We start from the raw sequence: 20,248 nt of genomic DNA, 5'->3' as shown, positions 1-20,248 counted from the left end.
CAGGGCAAGGAGACCTCAGAAGTTGTACCAGACAGGAGCCAAAGGATTGCCCCGACATGAAAGCATGCAGTACGTAAGAGCTGTGTCTTCCATTGCATTAAAATCAAGCTTTAGTCATAGGCATGGAGCCTGCACATCATTGTCTAACACACTGAACAGTGACAATTGCAAGGTTTTTTCTTTTTTTTTGTTGGAGGTCATCAAATCAATATCCTCTGTGCACAGGTGAGGACACTAATGCCCACAGAGATTAAATGATTTTCCCAAGGTCAGAACTTGGACCCAAACTTCTAACTCCCAAGCCAAGATTGTGTGTCTCCATGATACCAAATCATCTCACCTGGTTCTGAAACATAATGTATTTTTATGAATGAATACATTTTAATTTGTTGAATGGTTTTCAAAGGCTTTATATTTATTAAAATGCTGACTTTAAAATACTGACGCTTTGCAATGAGGTTACTTTGACCTATATTTCAGTTTGGTGGCTTCAAAGCAGTTCTCAACTGGAGACTGATTTTGCCATTGAGGGTTTTCTTTAGAAATACCTGGAAATCTTTGTTATGACTGGGGAGGGGTGTGCTGCTGGTATATACTGATGAGAGGCCAGGGATGCTGCTAAACGATGCATAGGCCAGTTCCTCACAACAAAGATTGAGCCAGCCCAAAATGTCAGTAGTGCCAAAGTTGACAAGACCTGCTGTAGTAGTTCGTCCTGAGTTTGAAACTCAGGTCATCTGCCAGCACACAATATGTCACTTCTCCATAAAATCAGGGTAATATTACCACTTCAGTGTGACAACGTGAATATCAAATAAGATCATATTTTTAGGGCTCATCCCTGATCCCGAACACTGATAAAGTTCTCAGCAGATAGTTGTTACTATCATCTCATCAAAGTGAGGTATCCTATGTACTAGGCTGTAAACCTCTCTAGTGCTTGAAAAAATAGGAGTCTAAGACTCTGTCATTGTTCTCTAGCAAGGAATATTTACTGAGCTACCCAGAAAAAGGAAGGAATTATTCTAGCTTAAATTATCTACACAAGTGATTTTCCATATGAACTGAGATATGACAGGTTTCGACAGGCAAGAGATTCCTCTGGCAAGCCCTTCTGAACTAAAATAATGGGAGAAATAGTGGGGCGAGGGGTGGGCACAGGGAGGTGGGGGCAGAAAGTGGTGATATCAAGGCCTCTGCATTCAGCCTGGACCTGGCGTCTCACCTGCTGTTGAGCTACAGAGTTTCAATGGCAATTTTCTGAGAAGGAAGAAAAACCTAGACAATTCCACTTCCCTATAAAGTGCAGCACAAAGCTATGTACAAGGGTGTGTTAATAAGCACTCCCTGAAGGTGGTGGTGAAGGTGATGGTGGTGACAATGTGAGGACTATTCAGGTAGGCTGCTATTATCTGGAATGTACTATGATGTTATTTGTGCACAGGTAACCAGTGCTTAAACTAAGCCGTCATTGGAATCTCTTAACTCTCCTGTCTTAACCACATCTACTCAGGCAGTGGTTCTCAATCTTTCACGTGTACCTGGAGAGCTCATTAGAACCCAGAGTCCTGGGCCCCACACCCATAGTTTCTGATTCAGTAATTCTGGGGTGGGTCCCAAGCATTTGCATTTCTAACAGGTTCTCCAGGTGGTACTGATGCTCCTGGTCTGGGAAACACACTTTGAGAACCACTGCACTAAGGGAAAACATCAAAGCCGCAGTGCTTGGAATATTTCTGCTGTCTTCTGGCTCAAAAACAAGTGGTGCAAGCTGTGTGCTTCCTTCACACCCAAAGAGGGGCCCATGGAAATGTGTGAAGATGTGACACCTGCGCCCTTATGATGACCTCCATTAACATGGGAACCACTGCAATGAAATGTTCTCATGGGTAAAACAATTTGTCCCAATGATTAACTGCAAAAGCCGAGACTGACCTTATCAATCTGAGAGACAGAGTCACCTCGAGCGCCCAAGCGGACCAGGGCCAGGGCAGTGAAGAGGCTCAGAGAGGAAAAGAACACATTTCCATTTCCTTGACTGTTATCTATCTCTCTGAACAGGTTGAAGCAAAACTCGGCATTTGCTGCCGCAAGGGAGGCCATTGTGAAAAGGAGTGCAGCCTAGAGGACAATGAGAAAATGAAATTAGTTCCTGGCACATTTTCTAGGAATATTATAATTTTAGATTATTTATTTTTTAATAATTTAAAGCTTCATTTCTTCAGCCTTGGATGTAATCATCAAATAACTATAACAAAAAGGGAAAAGTTCCCTTGGCCCAGTATCCTGTCACTCATACCCTAAAACTATCTCTTCTCATTAGTGGACATTTCTATCCTCTGTGGCCTGTTTCCAACACTCAAGCAGACACAGTCATGAGGCTCACTCTTTCTCAAAGCATTCCAGATTTCTGAATTGAAATAGAGAAAAAGTAAATATTATAATATTAGTTAGTCTATTTGAGGCAATATAGCCTTTGCTTTCTAAACCATCTGTAATTCAATGCCATGTTAAATTTTTGAGGTTGAACACACGATTTTTAACCCATTCTCCCCATTATGGACTCTATAACATTCTTAGAACAATCACACATTCTATCTTTTTTCATAACTGTCCTAATTTTAAGTATATGCATCTTTTGTCCTTTAAGTGTATTAATTTGTTTAAAACCATTTTCTGATTTTTTTTGGAATGCAAAATGTGATTATCAGAGTATGTATCATGAACACGTATAAGACTTTTTAACATACAGGCCTGCTTCTTCCTGGAGAACCCAGGGTGCAGTAACACAGTGGAGATTATCTTCAAATTCATGATATTGTTTCTGAAATACAGAGGGCTGCCACCACCATGGAATTCTTCAGGGGTGCACTTGGGTAATTTTTTGTTGTTGTTGCAGAATTTCTCCACATCTCCAATTGATCTCAAAACCACAGTTAGGGTTGTCTCAGACTAAATGAACTTACCCAAATCCTCCAAATTATTCCTCATGAATATTCAATGACTTTACATCTCATAGTGTGGCAGGTGCCAGGTGTTGCAGGCATCAGGAGTCACAAACCCTTAGGAGGCTTCATTCAAGTCTCAACTCTGTTGCTAATAGTTGTATGACCTGGGTCAAGTCTTTAATTTCTCTGAATTTCTAAGTTTCATTTTTTTCAAGTGAGATGATCTATGTATAGGATCTAGCATAGTAATTCTCAACAGAAAATCATGCTTCCTTGTACCTTTCACCTCATAAGAAGAGCACACATAGGCATCTGGGGGCTCTTCTGGCATGTTGTGGGTGGGAAAGGGGGTCACAAGGAGGGAGATCCATGCCGTCTGAAACAAGAGCATTCTAAAATTGCCATTGTATTGGCTTTGTCACAGTTGCAAATACTTACTGCCTTTCAAAATTGCAAATGAAATTAAAATGGTTTTAAATTTTTATTTTGTCAAATGGGAGTTTGAGTTAAAAACATTAAAGAAAAAAAACTTTTCTAGTACAATGCATGATCTAGAGTAGACATTCAAACATTCAATAAATTGAAGCTGCTACATTTACTATTCTCTGTAAAATGCTAATAGCCTGTTCTATCCTAAAAGACAGCAAACATTTCCAGTAAGAATGTCCCTGAGGGACCCATACTCTGCACTTTGGAATTTCAAGCACAAAGAACACCATTGAGGCATGACACCCTACATGATGCTGTTTTTCAGGGTCAAATTTAGCTATCAGCGATTTATTATAAGTCACGTTTCTCAGTTACACCCCAGGAACATGAGGTGAGAAAATCATTCATGCCCCACATATCTTTAAGAAAGAACACCTTTGTTATTTCGAAAGTTACCCAGAAAAAAAGTATGTTGATTTTATGTCTAATCCAAGTAATCCAGGGTAAAGAGCAGTAGTAATTGTGATTAAAGCTTCAGGAGAAACCCATTGCAGCCACAAAGACAAGAAACAATGAAAGTCAGGGCCGGGTACACAGGGCGGGAGTTGGCAGGAAAAGGGCAACTTTACGCAATGAGTGATATTGGCAGTGCCAAATGCCCTCAAACTTTTAAGGGATTCAAATCATATTTTAAACCTAAAAATAATTATTGCTTCTAAAGTATGAAAAAAATAAGATCAATATTAACAACTTTACAATTAAATAGAAAGCAAAATCTATGTTGATTTTTCTATTTAATTTAGTATTCATAAGAATTTCATTAATTTTAGAAAGAAATTGTGTACTAGATTCTCTCCATCCTAAAGAATTTCCAAGACTTCATGCTGATTGCTGAAAACCAGACAGCAGTAAATGAATTGCTCTTAGGAAAGAAACTTCAAAAGCAAAGCCATATTAATTCTTTCAAAGTATTTATAATAAAGCTTTTATTTAATAGACGATTGGGTGCATTTTAGTGTTTTGATAAAATGTAAGCTAGAGCTTTTAAAATAAGACCTGAAAGATTTTTAAATGATCCTGTTTAGAAACCTTTTTTCACTGTCTAATGGGGGTTGGAAGCTATAATTTCCCAAAGTGCAAAAATATACTTTAAGAACATTTCTCTTTGTTCAAGTTCCCATTCTTCCTCTTGTGTTACAAATTATATCTTACTATTTTATCCATTACGGCAAAAAAAAATATTTTTGAATAGTATCCTTTAATTAGTTTCTAAGGACCAATCACAAATTTTCATTTTCTAAACTTTCAGACATCCTATTTCTATGGCAAACTATTGATAAAACTATCATCTTACTGAAGAAAAGGAAAGCTACACAAGAATGTATTCATTCAGGATACAGAGTACATAAATGTTTAGCTTAGGTAAACTTTATGGCAGAGAAACCATACTAGAAAAAAAATCACTTAGAGATGCATGAGCCAAGACATTCCTAGATAATTATAAATTCTCAAGTCATAACTCTTAAAATGATAGGTGATGCTAAACAGTATATACTTAAACATTCCTGTATAGATATGTTCATGTATGTTTAAAATAAATATCAAAAAGTATGTTCCATTTCACATAATTATTTGTATTATCTTTCTCTACGCAGGTGCACTCTAAGTTCCAGGAATGAAAGTAAGATTTGTTTCTCCTCATCTGGTATAAAATCTGATCCTCATTGGCAAGTAAACAATTATATTTAAGGCTGAACTGATTGTTTTGCACCCCAAAGTTTTCATCAGGTAACACGTAAATAAAAATTAGCATGAGACCAAAGCTGTGATTTTTCCTCTCACCTATAAATACTTTCACAGCAACTTAAATAAATAAAACATCAACAAAAATAAACTAAGTTCAGACAAGCCACCAACAGCTACCAATTGACTTGAGTCTCAGTTAAACAACTAAGGAAGTTGACAAGGAAAACAAATTACTTTAAAGCAACCCAAAGAAGAAGTCAGTGTGACATCACCTATTTCTCATTGGACATGAAAATGCACGAAAATTCTTTTCAAATCATAAAAGAGCTTGGCATTTTATAGTCTAATTTTTCATTTTGCTAAAAATATACCATATTCTTACGTTTCTTGCATAAATATTTTAGCTTAACATACAAGCATGCAATTATAATTTATAATTTTAAAGTTAACACAAATTAGCAAGTGCTCATGGATGGTTTCACATCCCAAACTTCAGACTTGAGGGCCTAAAAGTCCATGGCAGCCTGAAACCTATTTGATTTCTTATAGTCTATTTTAATCTGAGAACTTTTTTATCCCTTCCATCCTTTAGCCAGTATATTATTTGCGTCAAACCACAATAAAAATAGATATTTTCTCACTAAAGCTTCTTTTTAAAGTCTAATACAAAGCAAAAGTAATTTTTAAATGAAGCATGAGAAAATTCAGGCACAAAACACATTCAATAAAACATAAAATTTTGATATTAATTTATGGACCTAAATTTATTACATCTAACTGATAAATTACGTACCTTAAATGCTTGATAAAAATATTACCTAGTCTTAGGATACTTTTGCCTGTACATAGAAAATTAATTATAGTTCATGGTACATTATTTAAAAAAAACTTTTATATTTACTGAACTAACATATACATATAGGAAAGAAATGAACAATCATTTGAATGTGATTAATTTTTATTCTTACCAATAAGTCAAATACAATGCTATACAAATACTATTCTGGAGAAATATTTTAAAATCCTTTCATTTCTTTTAACACATGGTTTCCAACTTTGATAAACCTCTAAACAAATTAGTATATTATGCACTTAAAAGAGTTCAATTCTAATCTCAAAATTTAGTATATTTCAAACTATAATGCCTTAAATAAGAACACAGGAAATGTAGAATCTAGATTTGCACATAATCCCTACTTATCTGTTCAAAGATGGAACATAAAGTTTTCAACTGGTATCCGATTCCCATGCCATTCTCCCATGACACCACCTAAATCAGTCACAGGTAGGCTATAAGGTGGAGAAGCAGACACGAGGAAAAATATCCAATCTGGATATTGTTTGATGAGTTTAATGTCTCAGACACAAAGTAACCCAGATTTCTGTGTGTGTGTGGGTGTGTGTGTGCATGCGTGCGTGCATGTGTATGTGTGTGTCTTTTTTCAAAGTATCTGGCCAGACTTTAAATTATGGACCTTAGAAATATTTACCTTACTGTCTTCATAGATGAAGTTGGCTGCCGGTTGGGTGAGTCTGAAAGAGTTCCTTGCATTACTCTGAAATATAAAGCCTCTGACTCAGACACTCCCTACTTTTTTTTTGATGGCCATGATAGTTTTAAATAATGTCATTAAAATGAAATATGTTCAGGTGCTTTATAAAGCAAATTAAAAGAAGTCTGTAGAGTATTAGCTACAGCTCTAATTCAAAAAAGTCAAATACATATTTTTTAATGAATCAAATTTTAGCATGAAATGTTATTTCATTTGATATTAATATCACACAGTATTTTTATGTAGTAAATGTAGATATCCCTAAATTAAGGCACAACTAACACTTCTTACATATGGAAATTCAATTACTGATTTTTTTGTTGTTTATTTGATTCCTCCCCTCTCGGATTTTGGTATTTGATGAACATGACCAAGCCTCACCTGGAAGAACTCATATTTTGGCATCTATAAATTCAACTGTCATAGAGGAGTAGCACTGCGGTCCCAGAGAGGTGAAGAAAGCAAAGTGGCTATAGAATAGAGTGGGCCTTTTCTCATCCATAAAATAAAAATTCACATCACTTACATTTTCATTAATACACACACACATACACACACATTTTTATTCTTATCAATAAGTAAACTACATATATATATATACACACACACATATGTGTGTGTGTGTGTGTGTGTGTGTGTGTGTGTGTATGTGTGTAATCACCACTATGACATTTATGCTATATTTGGGGAGCACTGTATTTAAGGGAAGTAGGTGAGCTGACCCTCCCACGAGTGTTTACCCATACTGCGTTTATTTTCATTGAATGATTAATGCTAAAACTGAATATGCTGACTGTTTGAAGCTTTCTAAGTTGAACATACTATCAGAGAGAGAGAGATGCATTAGAATATATTGAACACATGGGAAATATATTGAACCCCATCAGAAAAGAAATACATAAGTGATAGGAACTTAGAAACCAAACGAATATCCAAAAAAATGAGCAAATTTGATAATTCTTAACTCCAGACGAAACAAAGTGAACATTATATCATAGTACACTTTATAGATCAACTGTGGATAAAATTGTCATCATTGTGATGATTTAAACCCTGCATTCCCGGTTAGACGTCCACTGGGACTCATTTCTTCCCTTTGTCTACCAGAGCTTCTCACAAGACCTTGGTTTATCTAGCATATCCAAAAACAAGCTGTGCTTCACACCGGGACATGGTCGTTCAATTCTCACTATCTTAAGGCACACCAGAAGGTTTCTGACCACAACACTATGCCCTCATCTTCTTAAGACTGTCTGAAATCCCCGTGGCAGTAACAGTCATCTCCCACACCACTGATAGAAGTAAGGTTTAGAGGGCAAATAAATCAGACATGAAAGAATACACAGAGTAATATGCCCTTCATGGAAAGATCAAACCAGACAAAACTGTATTTTTAAGGATGCTTACATGGGTGGATAGGTGAAGCCAAGGATATAACTGCTTTAGTTACCTCTAGTGGGAGGGGAGGTTTTGTTGGTAAAAGAATGAGGAGGGAGGTTTTAGAGGCTCTTTCGATGTTCTGTTATTAACTTGCATGCATCTATTGAATGCACCTTTATGTAGCCACATCATATTTCATTATTTTTAAACTCAACAACAACAAAGAAAAAAACATAAAGAAACCAAATGACCAAGTGCCTCTGAGATAGGGTCATGGCACGGTTGTGTATAACCGATAATTGATCTATTCCTGATAGCAGGTTTTGATGGACAATGGGCTGGGACCACCAAGCCAATGATACACAGGTGTCAGTGAGGTAAAGAATGGGATGTAAAATAAGACCAAGGCTGACTGACATGGCCCAAGGAAGAGACCAAGGGTCACAGTGCTCTCTCCAGCAGAATCCAAGCCCAAGCACATTTGTGTGTGGTGATACAAGCTGCCTCACCAGAAAAGCATCCCTCCAAGTGTGCGGCCTGGAGAGATTTCAGGCCTCTGAGCATGGTCATTGGCCATTTACATTTTCATTGAGATTTATTAGTGAACTTACCTCTCACCTACAACAGAAGAGCAATAATGCAGGTCGATAATTGGATATGCAAATCAACAATGTACTCAAGCTAGCACCTGATACCCAGAAGCAGTGATGGGATTCTGATCTTTCTCTAGTTGATCGGTTCTCACTCACAAAGAAAATGTTTCCACACTTCTCAAGACTGTTCAGCCCTAGCTGTTTTCCCCCACGCACTCAGGAAGGTGATGGACAGCTTTGAAGGGAGCCTGTTTACCACTACCTAATGAACCAAAGTCAGCGTTTCTGGACAAAAACCTGTTCTAAAATGCTCATAATTCAGTTGTAAAGGCTGTCCATAGGTGCAGCCTGCACCCTGCACGGGCAGCTGCTTATTGGTGTGTAGACCTGGCTTCTGGGATGGCTTCCCTGTGACTCAGAGCACAGCACTGTCTTTCAAGAATCTTGTAAGCATTTAGCTTTTGAACCAGATTTCAAAATAGTATCTGACTAAGGTGGTTGTTATGTGGTTCATTCAGTTTGTATGTGAATCAGATTTAGGGAGGCAATATTTCCATCTCTGTTTTTTATAATGACAATGGTTTTAATGTAACCATAAAAACAAATTTCGGAATCAATAGTATTTGTCAGCCTGGGTCAAAACATACCCTTCTGTGAGAAATGGACCAGTAGACTAAATAGACATCAAATCAGCTAAGGCAAGAAGACAGTGACAACAGCGACTTGGTGAGTTTAGTGTGCAATTTTATTGCAATTTGCCACTCATCTTTTTTTTTTTTTTTTTTTTTTTTTTTTTTTTTTTTTTTTGAGACGGAGTCTCGCTCTGTCACCCCAGGCTGGAGTGCAGTGACTCAATCTTGGCTCACTGCAATCTCCACCTCCTGGGTTCAAGCAATTCTCCCGCCTCAGCCTCTTGAGTAGCTGGGACTATAGATGCATGCCACCGTGCCTGGCTAATTTTTTTGTATTTTTGTTAAAGATGGGGTTTCACCATGTTAGCCAGGATGGTCTTGATCTCCTGACCTTGTGATCCGCCCACCTTGGCCTCCAAAGTGCTAGGATTACAGGGCTACTCATCTTATAGCCTGATTTCTTTCAACCCTATCCTGTGTAAATGTGCCTGGCATAATGACCTAAAATAGAATCTCACACAATGTTTTTCATCTTCTCCAATCTCAGATGTTCATCTGGACCTCTTAACTTTTTTGGCTGGCTCTCTTTGTACTGCTTTCCATCCTTTCCCTCTTTTTCCCAGTTTTCTCTGGCTTGGAATTTTCCAGAAATACACTTGCTCTGTTAGTTATTGCACCTGGATTCTCTAAATGCTTACCTGAACTGAGCAGCTTCAGATAGGAGCTGAAACTTGGTGTGTTCACTCATTCTTGTCATCCTGCCAGCCTCTCCTCCACCCTTCTGATCTGGCAATGGAAAGGCACGTCTGCACCACCCAGATCCTTCCTCCTAGAATACAGGCTAGAGTTTGTTGAAGTGGGTTTGCACCTTGAAAAGTGGTCAGGTATAGGGAAAGGTAGATTGGGCCCAGTTGGTTGCTTTCACCTTTGCCATCAGAACATGCCACACAGGGGCAAAAACACATTTCAGTTTCTGGCTCTAGCATCACAAGTTTGAGCTATATGTATACCTACCTTCACCTGCTATCCATGGAAGTGACTGCAAGCCTGGTCCTTCTGCCTGAGTGTTTTTGAAACTACAGCCAACATTTATCCAAGCGACTGGGTCCTCTATTGTAAAAAGCTATTGGAATTAGAAGGTATCGTCATCTTATAGTTGCTTGCCTCTCAATTTTGTGCAGTTTTGCCTCTTTCCCAGGAAGAAGGGAGTCTTGTTAACTTATCCAAAATTAAATAGTTACTGCTCACCTCCATGATTGTTTATGAGTAGTATAATCATAGAGAAAATAACCCTTCCTCACTCTTACTATACTCTGCCACAAGGCACCTAGCAGGATGCTAATTGTCCCTGCATCTTCTAGAGTTTGACACCTAATCAGTTCATGTAGCAGATGCTTATTCTTGGGACCAGTTGAATAACAGAGACTCTTGTGTTTTCTTATTCAACTGGTCCCAAGAATAAGCATCTGCCACATGAACTGATTAGGTGATTCTTTTTAAGTAATTAGAGGATAACTGACCTGAGCAACATAGCCAGACCCATCTCTCTAAAAACAAACATAATAATAATAATTAGGGGAAAGGATGCCTTTCCACAAGTCATCCTCATGCTAAATTGAAAAGTGATTTTTTTCCACATAGATTTGATGTCACAACTGCCAATCTTAAAAAGGTTTTATTCGTGGTAGTCCTCCAGCTACCTAAACAACTTTTACTATTTTTTCAAGATTTTTTAAAAAGCTAACTCAAATTCAATACATGAGTACCCAAAATTATAAGGCTATATTCTCGATACTAGGAGATATAAACTCCTTCAGGCCAAAAGCCAAGACTTCTTCCTATTTCTTTCACCTTGCCTATTATAGTGTCTGTTAAGATACTTGGGTCTTAATAAATTATTGTTGAATTAATGAAATGACCTAGTGTAAAGTCAAACAAATGATAAGAGAGAAAGGCAAGCAAAAGGAAATTTTCAGGAAGAAATAATTGGAAGTGGTGGTGTTAAGAGGGCCTCACAAATAAGCTAGCATTTGATCTGGTTTGGGAAAATGAAGACGAGAAGCATCCCAGGAAAGAGAGAAGGGTATGAAGAAAAACCCATGGATTTAGTGTCCAGGATATATTCTGAGAATAGCAAATATCTAATAACCTCGCATGAAGTGGTGGGAGCACTTTAGGCTCTGCTCTCTGATGATGATGTCATTAAGAGACAGACAATTCAGCAGGAGGAGTACAAATGAAGGGGAAAGAGGAAATAATAAGTTTGGGTTTGAATACACAGAAATTGAAATGCCCATTGAACATTCATTTGGAAAATGTAGTTGAATATTTAAGTCTGTATATAAAAGAAGTAGCTGATGATATAGATGCTTATTTGGGGGTCTCTGACATCTATATGGCAGCTAAAATCTTTGATGTAACTTCCGGACAAAAAGTCCAAAGAAAAAGAAGGAAAAACATTGGGAAGATCCCTTGGGAAATTCCTACACCTAAAGGATAGGCATAACAATAATCCAGGTTTCTAAAGAGACTTAGAAAGGCCAGACAACCAGCTGTGGCCAGAAATTCAATATTTGTAGGGGAGCTAGTAGCAAGGTTATGTGATTTTTCTATAGTCATAATTGGAAGTCCAAGAGCAAGGTAGAGAAAATCAATGGTTAGTTTGTGAATTACAAATGCAGATGTGATGGGTTGGAATTAGTGTTAATGAGAATGCAGTTGAAATAGTAGACCATGAAGACTCTCCTGGACACTGCATAGTAAAGAGGTGGCACGACCCTCTTCACAATCTTTCAGAGATTGTTTCAGGACCATGGACATCAACACATCGGTTCTCACCCCCAAACTCTTATAACTGGAGAATATGGTGAGCTTTTACAGGCTGAATACAAGAACAACTAAGAAGGCTTGATGAATGATAAGATTACAGACATCATTACACTGGAAGACAAGGTGTTTTTAAGCATGTTTAATGGGAGTGTGGAGTACACAAAGGCTGTGGTTGAAGGTAAAGAACTGAGAATTTTCAGAAGGTAACAATGTCCAGGGGTGTCCAAGAAAATGGAGTGCTGAGCTGGTTAAAAGGTTAGATAGTAGATGGTATCCAGTGTGTTCATTCAGTCCAGGGACAAGCTGGAAGAAAAAACTAAGGCATAGATGTCAAAATCCTCAAGGGTTCTGTAGGAAGTACTTGGAGCTTGGCAGATGGTCATGACCAAGCTTGGAAAGAAGGAATAGATGTAGATGTATAGGGCTTCAAAGGAGGAAGAGTAGTAAAAGAAAACTATAGAAAAATGCCTTGAAAATGATGGCAAAGAGCCAGAAGACAGCTCTTTTTCTCTTCCTGGACTAAATTAAGGTGCACATGGGAAATGAACAACTTCCACTTGAGAGGGGTTTAAGGAAACTATGAGGGATTAATTCAGGATTACATGAGGTGTCAGTAGAGGAGACTGTCAGCTCTGGTTAGATAGAGCTCTGTAGTTAGGCTGAGGATTTAAGAATTATTTGGTGACCAAATACTGATGGCAAGGGCATGGTAAGGGGTGCTAGACTTAGAGTAGTTCCCAGAAAATGGAAATGACTTGGGTATACTAAAAGTTCCAAATTAAGTGATATTCTTTGCACATCCTAAAATATATAAGCCTATTCCCTGGAAGCTGATGTCATTTGTGTTTTATTTGTTTGCTTGATATTTCGTTTGTTGGTTCCAAATTCCAGACATTAAAATTTTTATATAAACTGTGTTTACCAAATCTAATCTTTCTAATCTATCTATTTATTTGAATTAAATTTTGTAATAGCAAGTTCCATGGCTTAATTGCACATTCTACCATGTTAATTCATTCTAAGTGATTGCTCGTTAGGTCTATTTTTACTTGTTGATGTATTCTTTGTTGTTTTACTGTGGGCAGGGCATAAAAAAATCAACTACTATACATCTCTTGTTTACATGTAAATATTTTCTTCTTTTTTTTTGGTGGGGGGGGGTGCTTTATTTCCTCCACCTTCTTCTGTTTCTCTTTTACTTTTGAAATGAATAATCTCAGCTTTCACTTAACAATAAATAACATGCTATTCTCCTCATGCATTTAAATGAATGCAATCGTTGGAACTTCCTATAATCTCTCTGATCAGAATACCAACTTCTGGAGGCCTTGTTGGTTTCCACTTTGTGCTACATCATTTCATCACATTGTCCCAGTCCCAGCCAACAGAATAACAAACTGCAAATTCTTGAAGAATCAAGTCGTCACTATTGTTATTAGTGCTACCTTTTCTATTCGAACTCTTTAGTTCTATGAGATTCATGAGCAAACACAGGGAGGTTTCCTAAACAAAATCCAATTCTAATTTCAGAAGCAAATTAAAGTTCACTTTCTACCTCAGGATTTCAACTTCACAAAGAAATGCAACAATTGGTCTCATTTCACCTCCTGAATTATTTTATCACCACATGTTGAATGCCATTATTTGTCATGAAAAAGTAAATATTCTAAATATCCAGATTCATTCAGCTTTACCTTGACCAGTTTCAGGGGCAACGTTAAATATAAACCATGTATTTAATTTTTCTACAAGCTACTATTTTCTTATCCTTTAAAATTATTTTTCTGTTTATAAATGAAAGCTTTAAAACCACGACCTATATTTTTCCATTTGCAGAGTGAGGCTTAAATCCCTACTTTAACTTTAATTTAATATGCAAATTCAATGGTCTTGAAAGTAAATATAAATCCAATTTTTCCTTTATTAATAGATAGTAAGCTAAAGGAAATTTTAGATATCATTTAAGTCAAAGTCTCCCATTTTACAACATGAGAAAAGTAGCGCTCAATAAGCTTGTGTCTTTCTAAAACAAGAAGCAGTTGATCCTCTCCCTTCTCCAGCTCTCCGCCTTCAATATACGCTTATTACCTGAGAGAGGAAATAATCTCTATACAAACCTCCCCGAGACATGCAGTTGACCTATATAACAAACCTGCACAAGTACTCCTAAAATAAGAGTTTTAAAAAGAGAAGCAGTTGAAATAGATCCCAGGGTGCCTATGATTTTTCTTTCTTTTTGAACCATGAAGCCTTCCTCATCATTTCCTAGCTTGTCTCCCACTATGTCCTCTTAAACTTATCCTTAGAAGTCAGAAGACAACATGGCTACTATCTTGACTTATTCATAAATATCCCCAGAAAATCTGCTTTAAAAATCACAGTCCATCTGATCTCATAAGGGTCTATGAGAAATAGAGAATCCCATATATAACCTTATCAAAAACAAAAATGAACCCTTTCAACTCACATTAGTTTCCTTACTATTTTTGGAAGAATAAATTTCCAACTCATGTGAACCCTTAGAAGGATGCCTTTAATGTATGGGCAAGGTTGCAATAGCATGTAGCAATTCTATCTTTAAGAAAAAATAATATGTTCAGTGTATGTGAAACACGTAAGAACACACGAAATAAGCAAAAACGAATGGGAAGTCTAATATGATTAGGAAACTATTAAGAGCTTATCTTACTGCGGTCATTTCATTTCCAATTCTATCAATTTCATTATAAATGAGATATAAAATAAAAGTAAAACTGAGAATAAAAACTGGGAACCACCAGGATCCAGTCTGTGCAGGAAATAATATTCAAAGAAAACACAAATTCCATTTCATTCACTTAGGCTTCTTAAACAGACCACCTTAAGGATTTGACAAAGTATACCAACATCAAAAATACTTCCTACATTCTTTTAAAATATTTCTTCCCCCCAAACTTTCACTCATACCAGCAACTAAATACTATTTCATCTCTCTTCAAATGCACTGTTCCCTCACTGCAATTATGCCTCCCTTTCTCTTTTGTCTCTTCCTTTCTCATACATGTTCACACTGTCGCCATTCCTAGAGCACCAGTGACATGTGACACACTCACCCCACCCCACCATGCAAAATGCATGCACATCTTTTGGAAGTTCCGTTCTTCTCCCACTCTGGCAACATCTTCCCAGACTATCAGCCCCCTTTCTTCTGATAAAGGTGAATAAAATTCTATGGAATCTCTGTGTGTGAGAGTGTGTGTGTGTGTGTGAGAGAGAGAGAGAGAGAGAGAGAGAGAGTGTGTGTGTGTGTGTGTGTGTGATGTGCAGAATGGAAATAAAATAAGATAAGGCTGTAAAAGATTTAAACAACATAGTCATTATGTTAAATATGAATGTATTGAACTCCATACCCCAATAGTAGAGAACACATTCATCTCAAACGCCCATGGTTCATGCATAGAAGTTGATCATTTGTAAATCACAAAGAAAATACCAATAACTTTAATAAAGGAAGACTATTACAACAATACTCTCTGATTGCATTCAATAAAACTAGAGTTTACTATCAACAACAGAAAAACTCACAACATGATCCTTCACGTGGATAGTATAAATCCTCCCATTAACTCTTGAGTAAAAATAATTTAATAATAATTACAGTAGCTTCCAGTTCTGGTCAAGATGTAAAAAACACACTCTACCATATTCTTTCCTGCTAATTACAACTTAAACTTCTGGACAAAAGCCATAAAGTAACTATGAGAAAACACTAAAGAGGAAGAAAAGAAGGAAGAGTGGCTAGGAATCTCAGGACTTGAGAGGCCACCTAGTGTTACATTTGTTGTTTTTTTTTTTTTTCTTCCTTTACATTCCAGCCTAGGTGCTATTGCTAACCATGCCCTGAAGCTATCATACTAATAGAGGCAGGGATAAAAATCTCTCTAACCAGAGGTCCAGGAAGAGAAAGAATCCTTTGGATGATAATCACCCCACTACAAGCAGATGCCACAAGAGAAGCAACACCCTCTATCCTCCCTGCTGGACTGATTGCTGTAAAAACTGTAGGGTAGAACCATAATGACAATCCCCACTCCACACTAAGTAAACACAAGCAGAAGCAGCAGTGTCCTGCCTTCATCCTTTGATGGTGGCTGCAGACACAGATAACAGAGCCCTTCCCCTCCCACTCACACTTGTGCACAAAGTTGTGAGGTGGGATCCTGTCAACTACCACCCTGCAGAAAATGGACACCAGCAAAAGTGTAGCACCCCTTCCCCTCCCAGGTAGAGGGCTTGAGGACAATCACAAAGAAGTGGGAAATGGAGAAAAGAATGCTTTAAATTCATATATGAAGTCCTGGGTTCACCACTGTTCCATTAATCTGTGAAAATGAATAGAATCAATAGACCAAAAGCTTTATTGACCGAATTATGAGATCGTTTCAGGTTGACTGCTGGGTACTGTAAAAACAGGGCAGGTGAGAATAGTACTACAAAGATTTGACAATCAAATTGCCATTTAAACCAGACGCCACCAATTGCCATTAAAACCATTGCTGTCTACTTAGAAAGTAGATGTGAACAGGAGTCAGAGTCTCATTATATAATATTCAAAATGTCCAGTGGATGAAAGATGGTGCAAGTCAGGTTTTCTCACCGTTGGAGTAGATATAGACAAGCAAGAAAAGAAGGTTGGAATGATCTACGTACTAAAAACAAAGAAACGAAGAAGAATCTCAAACCAATAATCTGTACTTTCACATCAAGAAACTAGAACAAGAGCAAAACAAACAGAAACAAGAAAATCATAAAGTAGTTGTAATCAATAAAAACAATATAGAAACCAAATTAATCCAAAAGGTGATTTTCTAAATTAATCAATAAGATTTAATCCCTAAAAAGACTGTCAAACACGTGTACACGAATGTTCATTGCAGCACTGTTTACAATAGCAAAGACCTGGAACCAACCCAAATGCCCATCGACGATAGACTGGATGGGGAAAATGTGGCACATATACACCATGGAATATTATGCAGACATAAAAAACGATGAGTTTGGGTCCTTTGTAGGGACATGGATGAACCTGGAAACCATCATTCTCAGCAAACTGACAGAAGACCAGAAGATCAAACACCGCATGTTCTCACTCATAGGCGGGTGTTAAACAATGAGAACACATGGACACAGGGAGGGGAGCACTACACACTGGGGTCAGTTGGGGGGAAATAGGGGAGGGACGGTGGGGGGTGGGAAGCTGGGGAGAGATAGCAAGGGGAGAAATGCCAGATGTAGGTGATGGGGAGGAAGGCAGCAAATCACACTGCCACGTGTGTTCCTATGCAACAATTTTGCATGTTCTTCACATGTACCCCAAAACCTAAAATGCAATAAAATAAATAAATGGGAAAAAAAAAAAGACTGTCAAAAAAAAAAAAAAAAGAACATACAAAGTCTGAATATCAGGAATGAAAGAGACCCACAGACTTCACAGACCCCACAGATAATAAAAGAATTTTTTAAAAAACACTAAGAATAACTTTATGCACATACATTTAACAGCTTAGAAGAGCTAGACCAATGCTGTGAAAAACCTCAAACTACCCAAACTCACTCAATAACCTGAATAGGTCTATACCTATAAAGAATTAAACGTGTAGTTTTAAACCTTCCAACAATAGAAATCTCAATTTCCAGATGTTTTCTTGGACAATTCTACCAAATACATAGAGAACAGATAACACCAATATTACACATTCTCTTCCAGAAAATAGGAGATAAGACTTTCCAACTCATTTCATAAGGCCAGCATCACCCTAACACTAGAATCAGACAGAATACAAAAAAAAATATATAGAAAAAAATATCCCTGATGAATATAAAGGAAAAATCCTCCATAAAATATTTGTAAATCAAACCCAAAAATATATGAAAATTATAATACATCACAATCAAGAAGAATTTATGTTAATAATGCAAGGCTGGTTCAATATTAGAAAGCCTATTAGTGTAATCCATTAACACTCCAAGGAATTGGCAAGAGAGGAAACACGGTCTTTCTTTTATTTCCCACAGACTCCACTATAATACCTGGACAGAATGTGTAGATAGACACTTGAAAACGCTAAAAAGTAAATATCAACAGATTGATCTAGGAAGAACAGAATTTAAGTACAAAGAAGACAGTGGTAAGTTTAACTTTTTCCCCTCTATTATTCCTTTCCTGAATAAATACATTCATTTATTTAACTCAGCCCAGCCCCAAATTCTGAATTGAGTATTGTGGAGCAGACAGAGTGAAATCCAGGAGAAATTCCCTAGCTCTGGCTTGAGTACCAGATAAGAGAGCTCTAAAAAGTTCGGTGAACGTGAGGAAAATTCCTGCATATTTTTTTCTCTCTATTGCCTCTATTCTCTCACATCACAGTCCCCAACTGTACCTGTATAGGTCCGTGTTTATCCAGCAAGTGTGGCCAAGAACCAGAGCCTCTGCTCTTACTCAGCATAGGACAGGAGAAGGCTGTGAACAGAAATGTAACAATAGAGATGGAGAAAAGTTATGGATTTATGCAAAGTTGGAAGTAATTTAGCAGAGCTTGATGACTGGATGTGGAAGGTAATGAAAGGAGTAGAAGAAAGAATCACTTCAAGGTTCCTTGGTTTATATAACTAGGTAGATGTCTTGCTTTTGAAAGGCCACTCTTTCCTGGCCACTCTGGCTGGATAAACATGGACCTATACAGGTCCAGCTGGGGACTGATGTGAGAGAATAGAGGCAATAGAGAGAAAAAAGTATGCAGGAATTTCCCTCACATTCGCCGAACTTTTTCGAGCTCTCTTTTTTGCTACTCAAGCCAGAATTAGGGAATTTCTCCTGGATCTTACTCTGTCTGCCCCACAATACTCAATTGAAAGTTGTTTTGATAATGTTACATTTGAGCAGCCTCTAGATAGTAATGACAGACATATAGTTTTACCCAGTTCAAGAAAGAGGTCAGAGCGGGGGTTGGGAAGGTAGCAGTCAGCATGTAGTTATCTTTTTAAGTTGGGAGATAATAAGGCTTCATGTCTGCTTTGGGAATCATCGAGCAGAAGAATAATAGATGGTGAAGGAGAAACAGGAAGATAATTTCAGAAGAAAATTCCTCCAAAAGGTGGGCTATAGTGTGATCCCCTAGGGCATGAGCAAAGATTTAGCCTTCAGCGCAAACAGAACCACCTCAACATAACATCCCTGACCTGGAAATTTCAGGAAGTGCTATGCCATGATTCTCAGTAAGTTTCATTTGTTCAACAATTTATTGAATGCTTACCCAAATGTAGGTCATGGGTACACATGTTTTGAAAAACAAAACATGACTCCTACTTTTAAAAGTTGGGAAAAACAGGCATTTAGTAAACATACACACTGTAGCCAAGAATGTTAAGACCCAAGATTCATTCTCTCTCTTTTTCTTTTAAAAGAAACTAAATTTTGTTTAGTTGAAAGAAAACTAATGGAAAATGGGAGAAGCCATGTTGCCCAGTTAAAAAAAAATTTCCCTTTTCCCTTGCAGATGGGAACATGTGTCTAGATTCTGGCCAATAGTCATGCAAGCAGAAGCTGCTGTCTATGGCTTCTAGGAAACTTTTCCAAGAGAGGAGTTACTCAGTTGTTAGGTGACAATTTTATCCTATGCTCTTCACTGCTCTTCCCTGGAATGTAGGATACAGGAAATAGAGAGAGGTGTCTCCTTGTGACTGGGGAGTCAACACTGAAGGAAAGAACAAAGGAATTACAGAGACATCTGTCCTGATAGCCTTGAGCCACTAACAGCAAGACCAGCAACCATTTATCTAACTCTAAACTTCTAATTACATGAGAAAATGCTGTTTTTCAGCTGATTGAAACCTGTCAAATTAATTTTAATATATTACACACACTGTAAATATTAAGTGCTATGAAGGAAAAAAATGGGTTTCTAGAAAGAGAAATCGGATGGGAATCACTTATTTAGATTGTAATGTCAGTGGAGGCATTTTTAAGGAAATAAATGTAAGTCGGAATCTAAAATATAAGAACAGAGCTGGACTGTATGAGCAGAAGGGGAAAGGAACAGAGTATTATAGAAAGAAAGAACAGCAAGAAGAGTCGCATGGGATGAGGAAAACCAGGGACT

At 37.4% G+C, this 20,248-nt stretch overlaps 1 protein-coding gene across 2 annotated transcripts in view; it reads right to left on the bottom strand.

Moving 5' to 3' along the window:
• The window catches only part of SERPINB7 (serpin family B member 7), a 58,303-nt gene that overhangs the window by 25,318 nt on the left and 12,737 nt on the right, over positions 1 to 20,248 (bottom strand). Inside the window, exons 1-2 of one of the 2 annotated variants that reach the window (XM_032293690.1) lie at positions 6,614 to 6,663; positions 1,936 to 2,121 (exon numbers count right to left, since the gene is read on the bottom strand). In XM_032293690.1, the coding sequence (XP_032149581.1) occupies positions 1,936 to 2,103 (168 nt within the window). In that variant the 5' untranslated portion in view covers positions 2,104 to 2,121; positions 6,614 to 6,663. Of the gene's footprint in view, positions 1 to 1,935; positions 2,122 to 6,613; positions 6,664 to 20,248 lie in introns of those variants that run through there. The other variant, XM_032293691.1, reaches the window with a different exon arrangement.

This window comes from Sapajus apella, unplaced genomic scaffold (assembly GCF_009761245.1).
Source record: "Sapajus apella isolate SASKATOON/1434 unplaced genomic scaffold, GSC_monkey_1.0 scaffold30, whole genome shotgun sequence".
NCBI lineage: Eukaryota > Metazoa > Chordata > Mammalia > Primates > Cebidae > Sapajus > Sapajus apella.
This window is presented reverse-complemented; position numbering and strand designations above follow the sequence as displayed.